At 38.3% G+C, this 22,887-nt stretch overlaps 1 protein-coding gene and 1 pseudogene across 19 annotated transcripts; one reads left to right on the forward strand and one right to left on the reverse strand.

Annotated features, from left to right (window-relative positions):
* Positions 1-22,887, forward strand: part of LOC131323606 (probable LRR receptor-like serine/threonine-protein kinase At3g47570) — a 56,782-nt pseudogene that overhangs the window by 20,580 nt on the left and 13,315 nt on the right.
* On the reverse strand, positions 12,182-13,945 carry LOC131322981 (uncharacterized). 19 transcript variants are annotated; one of them, XR_009199035.1, is made up of 5 exons: positions 13,371-13,936; positions 13,184-13,277; positions 12,995-13,078; positions 12,541-12,589; positions 12,182-12,445 (listed from the first exon to the last, which is right to left on the reverse strand). XR_009199035.1 is itself a non-coding variant. In XM_058354595.1 (4 exons), the coding sequence occupies exons 1-4, from the start codon at positions 13,602-13,604 to the stop codon at positions 12,346-12,348; spliced, it is 246 nt and encodes an 81-aa protein (XP_058210578.1). In that variant the 5' UTR covers positions 13,605-13,935; the 3' UTR covers positions 12,182-12,345. The 19 variants fall into 19 exon arrangements, 4 of the variants coding, with proteins under 4 accessions (XP_058210578.1, XP_058210577.1, XP_058210579.1 ...); XR_009199038.1 differs by lacking the exon at positions 13,184-13,277 and having other exon boundaries at positions 13,371-13,447; positions 13,588-13,935; XR_009199040.1 differs by lacking the exons at positions 12,995-13,078; positions 13,184-13,277 and having other exon boundaries at positions 13,371-13,452; positions 13,588-13,945.

Here is a 22,887-nt window from a genome sequence, read left to right on the forward strand (position 1 = left end):
TCCTTGCAAGTCCAAACAAGCAAAAACAAAATAGAAACCAGAAAAGAAAGAAAGAGCAAACATCAGCTGCTGCCATACCCTTGCTAGCAACTAGAGCATATATAACAGGACAAGCTAGGCTACTGGGCAACCATAGAATCAATAGAGACAAATTAAGGCTGCCAAAAACATCTACTAGACAGTAGACACATATATATCCCGTATATCACCTAGGCCCTTGTATCTTGTAGAAGGATCAATCTGTCTCCATGATGCCGAACAAGCTCTCACGTCCTCCTCTATCTTTTCTTTTTCATAACTAGGTATCCAGCTATTGTGCTATCTCCGTCTCTCCAGATTAGACGTACACTAAGGCAGAGAAATTAAGCACCCCGAGGGTTAGTGGACGGTGGAATTAGTCTCCCGGAAATTGGTGAAGGCTAGCGTAGGCTGGCTCGGACACACAGAGATATGAAAACCTCTCTTTTTGAAATTGGAACAGAACCAAGCAACTTTTTGGAACTAAAGAGTAGGACCAGCAGGGATATAACTCAGCTTAGCGCTCAAAAAGAAGATGATCCAAATATTCCTCATTCAGGTTACAGAGAGAGCAAATTGGAGTTCTATGACACCCCAGCTATGAAGTTAAATCTCTAGCTCGATCAAGGCCCCCTCTGACAGCCATCCAAAAGGATAAAACCGTATCTAGGGATATTTATCCAGAGAATCAAACCATGTTATGCCAGGTAACAAGAGGATCAATTCCATATTACCGAGTCCGTTTCATTGGGATTATTAGGTAGAAAGGTAGCGCCAGTGAGAGAGAGGAAAGGCCTTGAACATTCATCATTATAGATAATTAAGGATAAAACTTTGCTGTCCATAACAAATTGGTGCCCATAACAAAATATAATTTTTGCACTTTTCTCATCAAATTACTTAATCTTATTTATTGAGTGAATTGGCAAGAAAACAAAAAGATGGTTTCTTCAAAAAGTTAAAAATAAAAAATAAAGGAAACGAACAGAAAGAAAAGAAAGAAGATCTCGATTAATTGGTTTTTCCTTTAAGGAATTCCCCAATTGGCAATAAGTGGAGTAGCCTCTAGAATATATTAACCAAGTTTGGGTGGCTTAGATGAGCGATGTAGAACAAAATCTAACAATTTCTAAGGCACTTAATTTGCTGATTGAGCATTTCATCCAATTAAACATATCAGTTTCTTGGTGCAAAACTTTTTCAAAGGCATTAAGCTTCCAGACAGCTCTACTCCCGTGTTGCCTCGAAGGCATGGGGCGCCCCAAAGTATGTCGGGGTTGAGAGGGGCGATGGTGCTCCCGGAGCATATGTTCATAGTTCTTTCTTGCATATATATATTGATAGAATGCGCCCCAGAGTGCCCTGATAGTGCGCTGGCAGTGCAAAGAATGCCCATCGTGCCCCGACGCCTTTCCGAAGCACTTTTATGATTGGCTGATGCCAGACTGCGTATTTTGAGAGTATATAAGCATGCATTATTTTCACCATTTTAGGGTAAGGTTGTGCCAACTTTGAGAGGAAAACCCTTTCCCTCTATATATCTTGTGAGCTTAATTAGATAAATTAATTGTTTCTTTGTTCATCATTAGTAGCATTTTGGAGTCATATATATATTATGTCTATATATCTTGTGAGCTTAGAAAAATTAAATAACATGTTTGCACAATTCTACCACTACATTAAGTGGATGTCTACATATATAACATCACTCAAGTCAGACACCTTATTCACATGCACAGGACAGGACCAACGAAGACCATATTTTCAGTTTCGTTTCAAAGTACGTAAAATTCCATTTTATTGGAAGAACTCCACTTGCTAAGCACGTGCCCATATACTAGTAGTATATAAGTGTTGCCAAACCACTATATTTACAACTCGGGTCCATTAAAGTAGGTAAAACAAAAATGTCTTGGGGCTGCGTTTTCTAGTGAGCCGTAAACTCTTACTATTTTTCCTCTAGGTGCAAGGTACGCTATAATCTCTTTTGTCATGCCTACAGACTATAGTTTTCGAAATGCAAACTCATAGTTTCATCAATACGTGGGAGAATTGTCAAAACAAAAGACAATTTTGGCATTGTGATTATGTTTCAACTAATAATCCAATGACTTGGCAGTGACGTGTCACTGATGAAAAAACCACAGGGCGTACGTGTGACGGGGAAGTCATACAGGTGGTGTGCCGGTTAGGATGATTTGATCGTTGTCGTTGATCGTGATCGGACAATCCACGGTATTGGTGTTGGTCCATGTATTTGTTTGGGTGAAAAGAGTGGGTGTGGACGGTTACGGCATTGGTTTGAATTAGGAAAACGCAATATGCGTATTATAGTTCTTCAGTTAATTGCTATTTGAGTATACAGTAATGCTACCCACACAGATTTTGTGCACAGATTTTGTGTACAGATTTTTTGTGGGGCCCACTACGGGTCCCACACAAATAATCCGAGCCGTTCATTAAATGTAAAACATTTTTTCAAGGGCCCCCGCAAAAAATCAGCTCAATCCGATATCTATAAGTGTTTGATTCAATCATTTAACTTTTCATTATCCTGAGATTCGAATGAAAAGTTTAATGATTGAATCAAGCATCTATGAGTATCGGATTGAGCTGATTTTTTTTTGCGGGGGCCCTTGAAAAAATGTTTTACATTTAATGAATGGCTCGGATTATTTGTGTGGGACCCGTAGTGGGCCCCACAAAAAATCTGTGCACAAAATCTGTGTGGGTAGCATTACTGTTTGAGTATATGGTGCGGGATTGGTATTTATTTTTATGCATGACTTGTATACTAGGATATGTGTTTTATATTGGTTACAAATCGTTATTAGCAGTTGCTATCTTCGGTGCGGTTGCACCGTTTGGATTATAAGTAATTGGACCCATAGGTCTTACGGCCCCTTTGGTGGGAAGTTGAATTGGCACTGCTTGGGATTAAAAATCAACCATGTGGCACCTCTTGGTCATGGTATTGGCATCTTGGTCAAATGGCACTTGAACCGTTAGAAGCAGCCGGCATTACTAAAATTCGAATTCTTAATCGGTTCGGAACAGTTGTTTTTTCAATATATAAAGGATCTTTTTCAAAGTGTTCACATACTCTCTGTTATGTTCATTAGTATTCTTTCACGAGCACTAATTGTCCCCTGTTTGTGTGAGTTACCGACAAACCCATTTGAGTGGATAGAATTTTACCGACTATAATGCCTTCCGAAATTCCCTTGAACATTATATGCCTTTCGGCTCATTTTCTTCCATCGTTTAACATCGTTTTGGGAGACTCTTCAACACCTCCAAGTCCCGAGGATATTCTTTGGTTTAAAGAATGGAAAGAGGTCTTTGCAAGGAGAGGCCTCTTGAATGAGAGTCAACCGGTGATGATTGATATCTCTTCTAATGAAGAGGACTCTTTTGTGGTAGAACGTTCAGTCCAAAACATTGCGGCTAATCCAGCTAAGGAAATATCGGAACATGGGTCTCAGGAAATTGGAAAGGATTCATCCGCGTATGATGATTTTCATAGTCCAAAGGAGATGGCTCCATTGAAAAATATGGAGGATTCCGATGAGTTTACCGCAGCGATGGAAGGTTTGCCTGATGGTGTCAACTGTGAATTGTTCCCTCCGCTAGGTTTTGAAGGAGTGAACGAGTGTGTTTTTGCTCTGACTCCTTTGTGTGGATTGTAGACAATGGAAATGGCAAGAAAGAAACATAATGATGTTTTTGGTCATAAAAGGCCGATAATTAGGCGGACGGCACGCAAGAGCGTTCCTTGTCCTGGATCTTTAAAGAATATCAAATTTTCGGTTGATTAGGGTGTTGAAATATGTGTCATAGTTTATGTATCCACATGCTAAGTAGGTTTGATCCACATTTCTTTTATTTGGAGATGTATGTTGTGTACTCTTGTGCTTAAATAAAGGATGTTAAGTTGGCAATTGCGATTCGTTATTTGGTGTATGCATAATTTTGGGTCCACAATTATGGAGTTGATTATAATTTTGATTTGGGTATGACTAGAATAGTAATTTCATAATCATGGACACTTTGTAGTTAATTTACTGCATTTTCGATCTCTTAACACGATTCAGTTGGCTCTTGCCCACCGCGCCAAATCATGTTTGACGTTTGAATTGGCATGCAGTAGGGATGCTCTTATTGGCTTGTTAGTATTGTTAATGTTGTTGTGAATGTGAGGATGGCACATGGGTAGACAAATGGTTTTGTCTCCGTTTCAAAACATATTTGTTTACAGTCGGAAACGGTGTGATTGTCTGAACAATCACGGCTATTGCACCTTTTTATATAGTTATCAATCGGTAATTAACTAACTGTTTGAGTTCGTTGTGGTTCAGAACTTTAATAGTTTTGGGACTGATTATTCGTGAAGTATTAATTAGAATTTATCTAATTGTTGCATTACTCCTTTAATATCTATGGAGATATTGTTGCAATGCTTGTATCAGATCTTTGATGTGATTTGATGGAATAGTGTACTTTTTCAGTTATTTCAGTTCATGTGAATCGGTGACTTCGATTGATAATTTACTAATATTTAAATTGTTGCACCGTTTGAAAGGTTTCGGTTTTGGACCATTGGAAGGAGTTAACTGCCATGCATGGTGACCGTGCATATGCAACGGTTTTATTTAAAATGTTTCGTTTATATGCATGGGTATAAGGTTTTATTCATGGAAAGTTTCGGATAGATTTTTATAGCCAAGGCTTATGTGGCTTGTCAAAGGTGACGCCTGACATGGTATTTGTGTCATGATAGTATTTCGGTAACACGGAAATGTGTTATGTGGCTCTTGATGAGCGGTGTTTGACGGCCTTGATAGAATCGTGCTGGGGTAAGTACAAGGTTACAGTTGTGACGTCCCACTTTTTCAGGTAAAAAAAAGATTTATATAATATTTTTTTGACAAAAATAATTCAGTTATTTCATTTCTCTTTTTCCAAAACTTCTTTCTAATTAAAAAATAAATAAACTCAGATTAACTCATATTTTGTGTTATTTGGAGTAATGTGTATGTTATATTTTGGACCGCTTATTTTATCGTTGAGTCACGCTTAATCTTTGTAATTAATGATGGGCCCGATTAGGAGAGTGGACGTGTATTTGCATATAAGTTGGAGAGACCTAGGGTTAGTTTATTTTCTAAGGGGTGCTGTGAGAAAGAGTTAGAAAACGAGATAGACATAAATATAGCGCCGACGTCGGGAGGGTTCCATCGTGAGTTTTGGGTTGGTAAGTCTCCTGATCACTTCTCTTTGAAATTAATTGATGCTATATTCATATAATAGAACATGGGTTTTCTTGGTGTGTTGCTTGAGGAAGATCAATGGGTTTTCTTGGTGGCGTGGAGAGAGAGAGAGAAAGAGAGAGAGAGAGGTGCTGTATGGGTGCCGTGTGTGTGCATGCAGGTGTAGGGGAAATGGAGGTGTAAGTCTTAGATTTAATTGCATAGTCATCATAACTTAGATTAATAGTTATACATACTTACAGTTTTATATGTTTCTTTTATTTGTGATTCAGAATAGCCGATTAGTATCACGCTTCGTATTTGGTAGCATTCGTTCGGAATCAAGGTGAGTGGTTAAGCATGTGATCCCTTCTTTTGGAATTCTCTTGAGCCTATCGATTATTGACAGTTCGTTATTGGTTGCGATCCGATGATAATTATTCTTATTCGTTGCTCTCATAATTATTGGCAATTGACGTACCCTTTGGCATACAAGGTTCATTGATAAAAATTAATAGAATTGTTGGATTGCCCATATTTTTCTTGTTGCTCCATAATATTATTGTGACTCTGCAACGGCACGGAGAATAATCCTGGTGCAGGTGCCTCCGGCTCACCGTTGTTCTATTTGTGTTTGGGACCATAGACTGTGTTGATATTTATTAAAGTCCAAGGAAAAGACCCGTGAGATATCGTGGTGACTTTGGCCACTAGGGAAAAGACTTGTGAAATACCCTGTGACTCTAGTGCTCAACGGATAGGGAAAAGACTTGTGAAATACCCTGTGACCCTATTCCGGATCGGCTTAGGGAAAAGGTCCCAGGCGCCATCCTGTGGTGACTCTAAGTACGGTATTGGATCCAACGGGCAAAGCCCTGAGAAAATATTTGGCATTTGGAAATTAGTAATTATGGTTCTCACTTTGGTTCATACTTCTGTTATCATTGTTCGTCGTTCAGATATTATTGGATTCATTGTTTGGTATAATTATTGTGGTGATTCGATTATTGTTGTTGCTATTCGTTAATCCGTTATTCATCTTGTGGATACTATTTGTTGAGTTGTTGATCTCTTTGTTCAATATTCGGTTTGTTGATAGTATTCGTTGAACCTTCGACCTTCCTTAATTTGACACCATTTCTTTGGAACCCTCATTATCGTTCGTTCAAAAGTATGCCACTTTGTATTATCACCCTTAGCATGCTTAACTACTCACTGAGCTCGTCAGCTGACGGATTTATTCCACATTATTTTTCAGGTTAGTTCATGGAGCATTATAGTGGACTCTGTGGCATTGTTGGGATCTTCTGTTTGGACCTCTAGGACGTCTGCATTCTTATTTCTTTTCTATTGTCAAAAGCTTCCGCACTTTTATTTATTAGCTTCCGCACTTTTATTTATTAGCAGTTCATTAGGAAATTTGGGATTGGAAAATATGAGATATCGTGTCATTTGCTATGAAAAATATTGGTTTCGTGTCGCACATTTATTGTAATAAAATATCCAGTTTTTTTTTTATTTGTTTCAAGTTGCTAAAAATATTTTTAATTAGGCTTCGTGTCCCATGATTGCTTCATGGTACACGGCCGGTCATGCGCCCGGATTTGGGGTGTGACAAAAGTACTGTTGGACACGTGGTCGGTGGTTAACCGAATCGGTGGCTATTTAAAATTATCTCGAATAGTTTGCTTTACGCAAATCCTAGATATGTGGTTTCATATCTTTGATTTGGATGACATTTCCAAATTGAATATACCATCATAAGTTTGTAAATTAATGCATGTGCTTTGCATATAATAATCACAATGATGGGTGTTGTGAATTCTTAATTGAATGGGTTCGTTTTTGTGTAGGAAAATAAAACGGACGGTGTGGCTCTTCTATTGTCTTTACCAAAATACACTTTGACATATACATATTAATGTATTTATATGAAGTTTAAGGATTTAACCAGTGGTATTACCTGAAAGGTGTGGCTTTTGGATTTAACCCAAATGGTGTAACCATTGGAGGTTAAATAAAGCGGTGTGGTGTTTGGATTTAAAAGAAGAGTCCTGACTTTTCCCAAGAAGTTGGGATTAAATGAAATGTTGTTTCATTGGAAGGAATGTTGATAATGTGGCCTTTCGGTCACATGTTCTCCTATGTATATTGGAGATTAAACAAGATATGAAGTGGAATGACAAATTCCTATTATCTTGGTTGCATGGTTGTTCCAAACAATTATGGCCCACAATTTAATTAAATCCTTAGTTTATTTGGTGGAGTTGGTTTATATGCTTGTAATTGGTATTCGTCAGTTATGATGGATACAAAGGCACCTGATATAATTTAAGCAAGAAAACCATGGGTTAATAGTAAGTCTATTTTGTGGGAGGTTCTCTCTTTGATTAAAGTGTCACGCTCTCGATTTTCAACATAATTAAGTAATACATTTCAATAAAAGAGAAACCTCGCATATCATATACGTTACCCAAAGGGGTTTCCCACCTGTTTAACTTACAAACAAGCCCTTAAGTTTTGATAATTACAACTTTAGTCAAAAGAAAATTCAATAGTAATTATTTACAAAACCATCTTTAACGAATTGAGATCTTCACAAAGATGATGAAATAACCAGTGATGTCAGCTTCCAAAAGTCTTTTACTGTCAAGCACACAATGCATGCAATCTATTGCCCGGCATCAGAACCTGAAAAGAAAGATTTGGTTGAGCTACACTAGCCTAGTAGAAAATTCTAAGCTCAAGCTATATGTAATTTGAATGCACCATACACCGAGAATGGATGAGTACTGACAGATACGCCTATACTACTAATGACTACCTACAAGCTGCGAATTATCGCCTAAGAGTCCTAGACTTCACATCAATGTCACTAGCCGTTTACTTCTTTAACTAGTTATGTTATTAAGCTCACTTCATTCCACATTTGTCTATAATCAAATCAAAACATCTTATTCTTCGTATGGTAGTACAATCTTTCTCGTGTCCACATTGACCTTCATTAAATCCCTTTATTGCAAAACCTTTCTTTTCTTTTAATCTAGTATTTCCCATCAATCATCACTAGGGTCACCTCGGGTCTAGTTCCCTCGAGCGCAGGGTCACCCCGAGTCTTTTCCCTTAATAATAATAATCAGTTGGGGTCACCTCGGGTCTAGTTCCCTCGAGCGTAGGGTCACCCCGAGTCTTTTCCTCTAATAATATGAATCAGTTGGGTCACCTCGGGTCTAGTTCCCTCGAGCGTAGGGTCACCCCGAGTCTTTTCCCTCAATAACGACCACTTGGGTCACCTTTCACACCTTTCACAATCGACATCATTTCATAATCAATTTCATCATCCCTTTGACGGTTATACCGCTGAATTTTAATTAATCATTACGCGACTCCACAAATGTACATGTTCATGCCTTTTCACTAGTTTACCCATTCGCACCTGACATAGCGTATCAAACCCGTACGTATAATCCTACCATACTTTATCCATTAGTTTCTACACTTGAACCTTTTAGAGAGAGTGTCAAAAGGATTAAAAGACTTGACGAGTCGTGAGGACACAAGTTATTTTATCATCTCAAACAATTCTTTCTCACATCGATTTTCACTTCAAGCATTTTAAACAATCTACCAATCCACCACGTTGATTACATCTCAAACCGCTCCTAACTGTCATCCATGTCAAGACTCTGACTAATTAATTGATACACGCCCTTTTCCTTCAAGTACACCATAATCTCACACGTCTTCACCGTACCTCTAAGTACATTTCCCGTACCTTTACAAGCCACATATTAATCCACGACTAGACTCTAAGATGCCCGATTATCTAGTTTCTATACTCGGAGTCCGTAAAAGCATGTACTAAAGGAATCTAAGAATTTTACGAGTCGGGAGAGAGAACAGATTGCAATACTACTCATTGAATCCCTAGACATGTTCACTCTAATCCATTGAATGCCACTCTAAGTGAGATACGAGTAATACTCACCAAAACACTTGGAAGGATGCTTAAACACACTCATTAGAGTCAATGAAAAGCTTCGACATGCGAGTTAAAGGATATAAGGAAGCAGCTGAAAGATACTGCAGCAGCTCAAAGAAGCAGCTGAAACTCCTGATCTCCTACCGGTAGGCAAGCAAGTCCTACCGGTAGAACTTGGAAATAGAAACACCTACCGGAAGAAACAGCTGAAACTCCTGATCTCCTACCGGTAGGCAAGCAAGTCTTACCGGTAGAACTTGGAAATAGAAACACCTACCGATAGAACTTGGAAATAGAAACGCAACCTACCGGTAGGCGAGCAAGTCCTACCGATAGAACTTGAAAACAGAAAGGCCAACATTCTGGTAGAACCTAGACCTACCGGTAGGTGAACAAGTCCTACCGGTAGAAATAGAAGATAGAAGGCAAATTTATGCTTTACCTACCGGTAGGTGAACAAGTCGTACCGATAGAAACAGAAGATAGAAGGCAAATTTATGCTTTACCTACCGGTAGGTAAGGAATTCCTACCTGTAGAAGTTAGATGCGTTGAGCAGCTTTTGAGCTGCTGCTATACGTTTGAGCTGGTTGACGAAATTTCTCAAACGTTCTACCGGTAGGTGAAAAGTTCCTACCGGTAGGGAATCGATTTTCTGGTAAAGTAACAACGTTCTACCGGTAGAAAGGACGGGCCTACCGGTAGGAATCCAGGAAAAACAGACAATTCTGACAGCAACTACAAATTTTCAATCCAAACTTAAACACGACATTATAAGCACGATTCATGCACCAAATCACTCATAAAACATATAAAGAGAGGTAGAATTCCCTACTTCGAGTCGAGAAGCGAAACCCACGCAAGTTGAGGAAGCCCTAGCTCTCCAAACTTCGAAAAACAACTGAATACTCCTCCTCCGAGCAAGACCCACGAGATTCAAGGCTGGGGTCGCGTATAGAAGTCAAAATGGAGGTGGGTTTGTATGGGTTTTGCACCAATTTGGTGGGCTTTGGTGGAGAGTTCGGGAGAGAGAGATGAGAGCCGGGGAGAGAGACAGCCGAGGGAAAAAAAATGAAAAGGGGAAAGTATTCCCTGGAAATAATAGAGGTGGGGGAAATAATCCCATGCCCTCACACCACACACTCACACATGCACCTCTCATCTATTTACCTTTATATTCTTCTACGAATACGTCATTCCATATATCCACACCGTTTATCTCGACAAGCCGTACAATTATATAAAAAAAATATAGGCCTAAAATACGGGTCTCTACATAAAGTGAGGATTTTACAATGAGATGGAGTGACATGGTATTTTGTTACGGATATATATCTCAATAAATCACTTAAGAGAGAGTTGGTAGTTATGACTGTGGTGGTAGTCCGGATAAATGAATCACGTCATAAACTATGGTGATATAGCTATGGAAAATATTGCTTTCACAACAATGGTTTTATTTATTCTTGCAAGAGATTTGGTGTGAAAGACATCAAAGGGGATGAGACTTTTGCCCACTTATTTTGATCACTCTTGGTGGAAACTCAACTCAACTGGTTGATGCTCTCAATCTCTTGAGTTCAATGAGAAACTACATCATATGTCGTGGTTGTAAGTACTCAAAATGTTATTTTATTCATCCCAAGGTAGAGTGCTTGGTACTTGTAATGTGTAAACAGAGGAGGATGAGCTATTTAGCTCTTAATAGATTTTAGGTGTTGTTGTTACAGGGGCACTGGTAAGAATCTACCTATGTGAGTGTGGAAGTGATGCTGCTTCCCATAGGTCAAGCGGGCTAGACCTTAAAGCACTCATGAAATCAAGATAAAGACCCAAGGCCAGTTCACGGGTCAACCGATTGGGATATCTGCATTATTTGGAGGATTTTGTGTGAGACATGTCCGGTTGGTCACTAGAGGACAACTAGTTCAAAGATACGTCTACTATATTGCCCTGACTAGCTTTGGCATGGTTCACTAAATGGATGGTTGAAGTCGTGAGACACTATTCATGTATGCACAAGCCTTCTGAAAGGAACAAAAACTCTTATTCTTTATTTCGAAAATGGTGGGGGATTGTTGGAGTTTTTCAAAATAAAATTGGTTTTTAGTTTGGAATTTTTTGAAAAGTACTAAGTGAGGATTTTGTGAAAGGTTGCTACACTTTTCACATGAGTTGTGACTTTATGTAAATGATTGTAACACCCATGAAATTAAGGTGTATTCATTTGGAAAGATGTGATTGTTAGGAAAGGATGTGAAACATGGGGGTGTCTCCAAGAGGCATGACCCTTCTAATTAATTGTTTAAAGGGTGCCTACTAACATGCATGTTTCTTTCTATTAATTGTCTTTGAAAGACATGATCCTTCCTAACTGGTGTCTTCAAAGGACATGACCATTCCTTATGGTTGTTTATTAGAGACACAACCTTTCATAAAATGGTGTTTATAACACTACTACAATAATGCTTAATGATCACACTTATTATCCGTGATCTTTTGATTTTAATCACGGTTATAAAACCGTGGTCTATCGGGCCGTTATGAAAAGTCTCCTACTTTTAATTACGGTTATAAACTGTGATACAAGCTAATAAAAAACCGTGCTTGATAAGTAAGAAACGTGATTGCTTGCAATTAAACATCTCAGTATTATAAAAAAAACCGTGATCATTTTGAATGAACTAATCACAGTTTTTACTCAAACTGTGATCATATCTTCTTTACCGTGATCATTTTCAATCAAATAAGCACAGTTTTTTTCAGATACCGTGGTTTGTTAATGGACTTAAAATATCTCGCTTTATTCAGAAACTGTGGTGAACTTGGTTATTTTCTTAAATTAGATATTTTCCAGCTCCGAACCTAGAATTTGTTCCCCGTTGCTAACTTTACAAGTTCATCATGCTGCAATGATATGGCAAACACATTTACTAACTGAAAAAGCCAAAATTTGAACTTATATTAATCTGAAAGCGTTTTACACATAAATTCAAGAATCAAACATGTTACATGGTCCGAGTATTGAACCGAAAACATAAAGCCTAGCTAGATCAATGTTTAGGCAAAAACAAATGACAAATATGCTAACTAGCCTCTCAAGTTCGTCTAGCATTTGCCACAATGACTAATGTGTTTTCCTCAAAACTCAAACTATAGTCCATAGTCTCTGTACAAAATCTGAACATTGGCAGCCATCTGCAAGCAGGAAAATTACAAACTCGTCAATAATTTACTGAGAGAAAATGATAAATCATGTCACATATAGCATAAAACAATATAAATACAACGACCTCCGACTTTGTGGTTGCAAAGTTGTGACCAACCCATCTCTTCTACCACCTGCAACATATCATTATGCAGCAATAAGGTCACAAGCAATATTACAATCCTCCCACAGTAAAAAAGCATAATTCAACTTCAATTCAAATAACTGGACTAAAGTCGAGTTTTGGGAGACTAAAACAGAGCCACGTCACTTTTTCTCTCGTTTCACCATCTTGCTTTTTACACCAAGACACCCTAAGCATATTGGGTGTTTAAAAACATCACCGGATAAATTGACGAATCCAAAATATTACTAAATAACACTTAAATAAAGTAGTGCAGTAAGCTCGATGGGTTATCTGGTCAGCCATGTATAGCATTACAAATATGCAAACAGAGATTAACATGAATAGCTCTATAAAAAAACAGAATATAAATTGAGTTTGCTAACAAAGCCAATTTCAAAGAACTTAATTGCACCTTTTGTCGATACGAATAAGGAGAATTCCAGTACCATTGCCACTCATGACCACTCTATGAATAGGAGGCCATTTTACTCCCTTTCTGATTTTTCAAGAAACAACAATTGAAGCTTTAATTTAACTTGTGAAACAGCACATAAAAATTGGCTGGAAGAGAAAGTAGAAACAACAAAATTGAAACTAGTACCAAAGATTCCTACGGTGTAGCACTTAAGACTCCCACAGATTACAATTCTTGTGCTAATTAATACCAAAACTCGTTTGGTACTTTTATCGAACACCTAATATGCAGAATCATCCGTGATTGCAAACAACACACAGCAATCTGTCAATATCTGCATAATCACAATCCAAAAGACCAAGAGCATGCTTACCATGAAAAATAAGCACGACTTTGCCGCGAATGCAGGAGGCACCATAAGCATTCGAATATCTTTCCTGGAAATCAGCACTAAACTAAATAGCCATTGATTAGATAACCGAGACTCAGGGAGCCCAAGTCCCAAAACCCTCACCCTAGGTTGAAAGTAAAAAACAAGAACAAAGAGGGAAAGTCGGAAAAGAGAAATTGAATCTGGGAGAAACACTTACCGCAGAGGAAGATTCATCTAATCAAAATCGCCTCAACAGATGGTTGTCGACGGGCGACGCTCTTCTCACCGGAAGCTGGTGGTGGTGGTCGCGGATGTTGCAACTGGAAGCAGGAGATGAAACATGCTGCAGGATGACGAGACGCGACAATGGAGAGGAAGAGGGCGCGCCGAGTCGCCGACCTCACCGGGATGGAGAGGAAGAGGAGAAAGCGCTGAAACTGTTTAGGGTTTTCCTTTAGTTGCTCCCTAGAGAAAGGTGGGGTTCGGATAAAAAAAGAAGAGAGAAACGACGTGGGGTTGTAGGATAAAAACGTTGTGTTATAGAATTGGATGAATTGGAGGCAAAATGCGCGCCCAACTTTTTAATCTTTTTTAGGAGTGTTTTGAAAATCTTGCAGGTCGTCTTCTCACCTAAATAATTTATCACGGTTGTAAATAAAACATGGTTAAAATAAATAGGCAGAAATAAATAAAGAAAATTTTATCACACTTTTTAATAAACGTGGTTAAATAGGCAATTAGATTTTTCCACGCTTGTAATTAAAGCGTGGTTAAAATAAGCAAACACATTTAATCACGCTTTTAAAAAAATGTGGTTAAATCAAATAAGAACGATTTTATCACAGTAGCAACGAAACGTGGTTAAAATAGACTCATTTTATCACGTTTGTAAGAAAGTATGGTTAATATAAACACATTTCTATCACGGTTGTAACGAAGCGTGATTAAAATAAATACATTTTATCACGCTTGTAGGAAAATGTGGTTAAATTAAGCAATTTTAATCACGGTTCTATTAAAACTATGATAATAAATGTTAATTACCACGGTTTTATTGGCAAAGTGACATGAAAAAATCACCTTACATTTCTTTATCACGTTTTCATCAGAACTGTGATCTTTCTAACTTTCTTAGTGTGTTCTTTATCCATTATTCTAGTAGTGTAAGTCTATAAATAGGCCATTTGTAAAGTCATTCAATGGACCGAAAATTCCATAGAGAATTGCTCTCTTTCTCTCTACACATTCTCCTCCTAGAAATGGAAATAGAGTATCAGTTCTTGGTTTTACATTTGCTTAGCGGATATTCTGTCTGTCTTCGTTTGTGCAAACACAGATAGAAAGAACCTAGAGTTCGGATTCAATTTATCTTGAAAGCGGATTTGCTGTAACCCAGTGCACACCTTCTGGTGGGAGCAAATACTGTTTTTAGGAAAGCGTTCTCCTAACGTGACTCGAATGCTTCTACCGTTCTAAGTTTGAAGAGACGACGCCATCACTTTCATCATATTGAAGACCAGATTTCTAACACTGTCTTTGAGTAAACTTTAGACTTAGCTTGAAAACCCCCCACCGATGGAGTCATTATTTTCCCTCTCTGTTTGAAGAACAAAGCCAGTCTGGACGACTGGTACCCGATGGTCCGGCTATCAGTCATCTTTTCGTAAATTCCCTAGGACTCTATAAAACTGCTTTTTCGATTATTCTTGTACCACAAGTTCCGTTTTTTCGATTATTCTTGTACCACAAGTTCCGTTTTTGAATCTACTATGTAGGAAAAATATGAACAGAAAATAACACTCAGATAGAATCTGCACTTCGAATTCATCCGTCTTCCATCCTGGTCTAGTTCCGACCAGATTTGGTGTGTTGAGTTTTCAACCTACTTCTGGGCATTTCTAGCCTTCGAGTTCTTCACGACTTGTCTTCCTAACATCTTTGTCTATGTCCCTGTAAGATTACGTAAAATTCAGAGTTGAATTGATATATGGGTTTTCATCGGTTGGAACTGCTCTGTTTTAGAACTATACCGTATAGCTGGAGCCCTACACATTATAGATAGATAAACAACTTGGCGCTTAATATATGTACTTGTGTGTGACATATCGTGAACCCTAATAGGTTTGGTTTGATATGTTTAGGTCCGAACATCGGGGACCCATAGCTTGTACGTTTGACAAGTTTGGTCGGCACGCTCTCGGTGAGTTTGTATATGCCTTGAATTTTCGGATGACAAGAATGCTAATTTGCTTTGTTCTGGCTTAATTGTAGAACTTATTGTTGTGAAATTATACAATAATAGGTGTAGTGCCACATGGTACTCCAAACCAGTTTACAATCATACATTCCTGTGAGGTCCACCAACCATTTAGTGTATGGAGCTCACAGAAATGTGTGATTGTAAAGTCCGTTTGGAGTATCACGTAGCAGTTCTCCCGAACTATTGAATAATTACTCTTTATTGTTTCACATAGGGTTGTGCAAAAAATCTGATGAACCATGAAACTGGTCCAGACCAAACTGATCTGTACCTTTTGGATTTTGTCCGTGAATTAATGGTCCGGACATCGATTGAAAAATTAGAAAACAGTGACTCGCAGTTCGGTCCACGGATTTTCATTACGAAACTGTGGATTAACTGAATCGAACCTTGAGATATTTATTTTATATCAATAAAAAATAAATAAATATGTATATATATAAATAATTGGCAGTACTATTAAAACTTGTTTTTACCAATTTTAGTATTTTTCCTTAATAATGGGATATAGTGTAGGTCTACATAACACATAGGAGGTAAAACGTAATTTTTTGCATAAGTAATGCTAGCAAGACTTCCTCGTTTGGGGTAAAGTGGGAAAGATGAACATGATGATGTTCATTGCTATCGTGTTGGATCCCTGTTTTAAGTTGAAGTATGTGAAATTCTATTTTAGTGAACTTTTTGATTCTGAGTTAGAGGACGGGTTAACAAAAATGACAAGGGAAGTGTTGGATCGTGTCTTTGTTAAGTACAAAAAGTTGAACGAAATCCATGGATAAAATCGTAACCGATCCGCGAGTCAAGGATTGGAATGGAACCGGACCGTAGGACTTTTGGTCCGGACACAAATTTTATTTCGTAAATACCATGATTAGCGGTTTGATCCTCGGCTTTCTAGGAATCCACCCCGATCTGGATCACGAACACCCCTAGTTTCACATGTGCTATTATATGCAGCAAATATGGTACTAAAAATTTACAAGGATTTCGAACCACGTGAAGAGAAAAAAGAAACGCACGCTATCTTTTAAAATTACCATGATTTATAAGAAAACAGACAATTTGGGATTCATAATTATTAATGACACGTGGTGTGCCCTGACCGCTAGGGGAAGTTAGAAATGAATAGCAAGGTGAAGTAATAAGGGGACCATAATAGCAAGGTGAAGTAATTAGGAGGATCATAGTCAGATGATCGTTGGTGCCATCACGCCAAATATTTATATTTAGGGTCGCTCCCTAACTGCTAGTGGCCATTGAATATTTTGAGTATGGAACACTTGACAAGTGTTTGTCATGACCAGGCCTAGTTGAACCGTTATTTGTTAAATGAAATGTTTGCAACATGGGCATGAAAAATGTTGAACATAAAGATTTACATTTTGAGAAATGAATTTGTTGACTTATAAATTCATGGAAACTAGTAAGTTTGTCATACCTTGTCTCACACTATACTAATGCTTAAGTCGTCGTACGTAACGTTGCAGGAAATTTATGATTTTGTGGAACACATTTGACGACCAAAGAAATCCGAATGTTGTTGGTTTGTTTCAATTATGCAGTAGGATTGTGTGAACTTATAACTCAGACTTGTATCTTTTGTTGACGGTTGTGCCGGACTTGTGGCCAGGACCATGGTTATGCTTATGTTTAATTCAGGATGTTTGTAAAAACTTTAATCTATCTACACTTAGCTCTGGTTAATTTATCACGCTTCTGCTTTTTTTCTATTATACTCATGTATTTTTATTTATTTATAGATTACTGAGCAGAAAAACCCTAACCTATCTAATTAGCCAACCTTAGTGAGTTAATCTCATTGGCCGGTCATGACCCATGTGTTTTTGGGTTGGATTGTGGCACGGATACTTCGATTATGTAGAGAGACCAAACCCACCTTCCATTAGACAATGCTGGAAGAAAGCAAGAATCGAATCACCTTGGCAATGCCCACCATGCCATGACCTTGCAAACTGGATGAATAATGGTGTGACCAATAAAGCTGTCATTGCAAACAGGATGAATTATATGTTAGGACCACATAACCGATCTTTCACAGTTTTTATAAGCTAGCCATGTCTTCGACTTATCTTAAACTGTAGGGTTTGACCCGTTTATATTTGTTTAATTTTTGGAATCCTATTAATTTGTGCTTTTACTGCATGTATGTTTTCAAATTGGACCAATGATGCTTTCATCGTACGATGTTTATTGGCGATTTTGATTTATCTGTATCTTCTTCATAATCACCTCCATCCTGCCCTTTCAAAACTGATTCTGTGGGGTCTCATAGGAGTCCCAAAATATTGATCTCAACCGCTTAGTTTATTACACCATGAAAAAAAATAGTATCTCAATAGAAAAGCAGTTTCAGAGGGCATCGATAGAAACCAAACTTGTCGATCATGTTTTTTTCAGATGGCAAATGTGATTATAGACATAGCATGATTCGTTTGCATGTCTATCCAAGTCCAATCAAGCTAGTCTTTTACACTTGCATTGTTTTCGTCTCGTCCATAAAATGATCGTTTCGGATTAGGAACATTGAAAATCTGTTCTATTGGGACCAACAAAATTAAGTTTAGAAGGGTCTTGAGAGAGATGGGATTCAGAGGTGATCGATCAACTGCTTCCTTCCAGATAATGCCAATCAATGTCCTCTTCTTCAACCCCACATAATTTAATTTCACGTTGATAGGTCCCCACATAATTTAATTCTGCCAGCAGATATTTCTCTCAAATTGAAAGCACCCATTAAGAGACTTGCAAGTTGAGAAGTGAGAACATTGACAGAAAAATGATCAAGCTAATTCTTAACTAATATTTTCTCAATACGACGTCTATAAAATAAACTAGTACTTGTTAAGGAAATATGGTTCCTCGGCCATATTATTTGAGAGTGGCATGAGTAATTACTTAATAATACTTGGGACTGCAATGTGAGACTATATTTCCTTAATACTAATCGGAACAATGCTTTAGAACTTTGTTAGAACCTACAAAATTGAATTTGGAGGGACTTTCAGAGGTAGGGGTAGGGAAGTAAATGCCAAAATCAATTTCCTCTTCTCCAATCCCACAGTATTTAAGGGTGAGCTTCCCAAACGCGTTGGCCCCCAAGAAAATATGAATTTTGAGATAGGTCACTGTGGGCTCCCCGACCGGCGCGCGCCCAAAAGAGTCGCCACCGGATTTTTGAAATGGATGATCCGAGAAACCGAGAGGTTGTTTGAAAAGGCATTTTGGTCCAACGAAAACGTCTTAGATTTTGGGTTCGGGAGCCACGTTACGAATGGGGGAGATTTTGTTGAAAAAGCACCGCACTCGCCCGGTAAAACCAGTCTCTACTAAACACTTTCTAAAGGGGAATTTTAAATATCTTTTGGAAAATCAAGCTCTTTTATAAACAAGTAAAGGGGAAAGGGACATGGGAAATATATCAGGTTAACGTGCACGTGGTGCTGTCTGTACAGGGATGGTAAAGATGATGCAGAAGAAAAGAACTTTCCAACAGAAACTGTCTGGATCTCAGTATCCTCCTGCACGACATATTATAATACCACGCACAGCTTTAAAGTACGCCGTGCGGGGTATTTGTTCTATTTTCAGGCCATCATCAGGTTTCAGAACGCCGCCCGGCATATTGTGTAGTACGCACGGGGTTTTTAACAAACATCAGATAGTGCTTTAGTCACTGGATCATTTTGGGAGGGGACCATTCCTTCAAGCCATGAACGTAAAACAACTTTTAATGCGTTTAATCACTCAAAATGATCAAGGAAGCTTTGTTTATGTTACACCCCATCTTTTCTAATTCCTAATAATTATATTTCTGTAATAAAATAAAGGATTTTTATGGTTTGGATTGTAATTGATATGTTCTCTCTCCACATAGTATAAATTGTTGTTGGCACTATTATAGTGTTGGGGTTTAAGTCTAAACAGTTTCAGTATTTGGTGTTGTACTGTAATAATTAAGTACTTTTATTAAGTGGTTACCTATTATTTAGGGGAGAACGTGGGTCAGTAATATATGAAACTAGGGTTTTTATTTGACAACAACGTTCAGAGAGAGAGAGAGAGAGAGAGAGCAGCCGAGGTTTTTCAAGAGGTGTGGTAGTAGAAAATCTGTTCTCAATCCGTCGAAATTCTGTTCTCTATCTTGTTCTCGGTTTTGTTGTGGTACGTATTATTGTTCTTGTTATTTCCATTACATTTAAGCGGTAGTCAGTTATTGGGTTACGGTAATCCATTCGGTGTCGTGGTGTACACTTAAAATTGGGTTAAGGTTGAAGTGTGGTGGTGCGATACGTGCGTGGCAGCAGTGTTTTAGTTTGCGTCATGTAGTGTGCCGTGGATCGGTGAATGTGCAAGTGAAATTGTTGGTGATCTGTGTTCATGTTGATGGTGGTGGGGGGTTTTATTTTGTTTATCATAATGATGAATATAGACTCTAGTTAATACTAACATTATAGCCATGGTTATAGGTTTCGGTGTTTTGGTTAAGAACCAAGTGGTATGCCGTGGGTGATCCAATAGATTAAGGGGAATTGGAGTTTAATGTTTGGGTTGATCATGGTTTGGTTGGTGGCTTGGGTTTTTAGGTTTAGGTTTCATTTTTTTAGGTAGTTCTATATTAGATATGTTGATACAATTAGTGTTAATATTGTTGTATGATTCTCTTGGTTCAGGTTAGCATCTTTTTGTGTACTCGTGTTGCAGTACGTTTGGATCCAGGTGAGTAGTTAAGTATGTTACATATTTTCGAAAGTTTCCCGTGACCCTTAAAAGTATTTCCTTCAGAAATTTATATGAATGTTATTCGGAGACTCAAAACTATTTATAAATTGTTCTATAAATTGGCATACGATGAATTTTCTGAGATCAATTGATAATATTCTTTTTGGCGAGAACTTGGTAGATATTAATGGGAACATTTATTTCGGAAGTCCAGGGAACTTATTCCTTCTTGTGTTGGTGACCCTGGCCATTGGGAAAAACACCGTGTTAGACCGGTGACCCTAATGCTCAACGACTTTCTTTCGCCGGATCGTCTTAGGGAAAAGTACCACAGGCTGCCAACCCTGGTGACTCTAAGTTCGATATTAGATCCAATTTTGTTGAGATTTATTTTGGCCATGGTACTGTTTAATTGTGGTTCCACATTGTTGATGGAGTTATTGTTGTGATCACCACCAAGAATATTTATTTGGTTAAATGCTTCATTGATTAATTTATTATTCTATTAGACACCTCGTATGCCAAATTATGATTTAATGATAAATTATTTTAATCCCCGCTTTCAACTTTATTTATTATACAGACTTGCTATTTACTGAGCTCGTCAGCTGACGGATTTATTCCAACTTTTCTTTCAGGCAAGTTGGGGAGTTGGGCAAGGACTCTGGTGGCATCTCGGGGATTTTCTTTTGTTGACCTCCTTAGGGCATCTCATTCTAGTTTTATTTTAAAAATCGCTTCTGCATTTGGAACAATTGTCAGATAACAAATTCTTTTAATTATTGTTGGATTATTGGATATTGTTTGGTTCATGGGATGGTTGTGCCCCATGTTTATGATGAGACATATTTGGCCTTTGATTTGATTAATACTGAAAAAGCGATCATTTAATTTTCGTTACTTTGATTTATTTAGGCTGCGTGTTCCATGGTTTAGCCTCATGGTTCACGGCCGGTCACTTCTCATTTTTGGGGTGTGACAGTTTATAAAACCAAACATGGCTTGTAGATATAGTCTTATTCTAAAAGCACTGATGACTAATACCTTAGCAACAAAAATGAGCCTGATGAAGAAATAGCTATGATCCAGACAGTTCAAATAGGAAGTTAACAACTAGCAAAACACCGCACACTTGATCGCACTACGCCGTGCGACGCATCAAAACGCTGCACGGCGTGGTGCAGTCAGCACAGTGGTTTGTTTTTGTTTTTAAAAATGGTTTTTGAGTCAGTATTCAACCAAGGGGGTTAAACCTGACTATAGAAAAGTTCCCTCAGGGATAAGGACAGAGCCTATCCCAAGAAAACTAGTTTATACCTTTTGATCTTGAGCTTGGATGAAGATGAACGGCTATGGATGAGTGCGGGTAAGACCGGTTGAGAAAAGAAGGTTGTAGGTGTGAGTAATAGATGGTATATTGGGTAGTTGAGACCTTAAAGTGAGTAAAAGGACTAACTTAAATGGTGAGGAGAAAAATGAAAGATTTTGAGAAAGAAAAAGCCTAAATAATGTTTTTAGAATTACTTTCTTAAGACTTAGAAGTGAGGAGTGGGTGTGAAAGCACGATGAGAGAGAAAGAGAATTCAGGGACCTTTTCTCTTCAGTGGAGGGTTGTATTTATTGGCAAGAGCCAAGGATTTTGAATTCAAATGGGGGAGGTATTTTCTGGGCGGACTAGAAGTGTTTTTTCAGCTAAGCCAATTTGTAGCTGTGGCTTAAATGGGCGTGGCTGACAGCTAGCTGAGCCAGTCAGAACTTTATTCAAAATGCCGTGCGGTTGACCTCATGATCTCGTGCGGCATAATGATATGCCGTGCGGTGTAGAGATGTGCCGTGCGATACTGAGAATCCAGTTCTAGGCCCTTGTGTTTATTTTGGGCTTTTAGGCTTTTGGGCTTAAGGGAGTCCTTCCTCAAAGCTCTCGAATGTATTGTTTCCTTTATTTCATCATCGGGACATTTAAAGTACCTCCGAGGTCCGGATTGGGATGTCTATAATTAACTATTCACATCGGTGCAAGTAAACTCTAGAAGACCAATACCAGGTTCATTAGCGCGGGTCATTTCAAGCCAGTGAAGGCAACAGGTAACGCAGGATCAAATGACATGATTCTAGTTCTTGGCGTCAAAATGCCTTCAGATTTTGATTATATTGCGTTAGTGCAATTATTTGGGCGTTGTGAGTCATGTAGGTGACATGATTTCTTTTTTGATCACTTAGGGAGTTGTGGTCAATTTATGTTCATCTCGACTAATCTCTGAAATACCAATAACACCGTTAGCTAGCCCCGGCCATTCAAAGCTGGGGAAGGCGGTGGGCCGGTGGCCTTTCTTTGGGTCAGGCATGACCAAATGAGATGATTCTATTGATTGGGAACAAGTGAATGATTTATATCTCCATTATTAAGAAACATTCAGTGGATTCGGAGAAGAAGTATCTGAAGGCAAAAGAGGCAACAACCCCACGCCTCCATTTCTGCTGGAGAGCTTTCAATGCATTGTTGAAAACTGTTAC

The sequence above is a fragment of the Rhododendron vialii genome, chromosome 4a, assembly GCF_030253575.1.
Source record: "Rhododendron vialii isolate Sample 1 chromosome 4a, ASM3025357v1".
In the NCBI taxonomy this organism is placed as follows: Eukaryota; Viridiplantae; Streptophyta; class Magnoliopsida; order Ericales; family Ericaceae; genus Rhododendron; species Rhododendron vialii.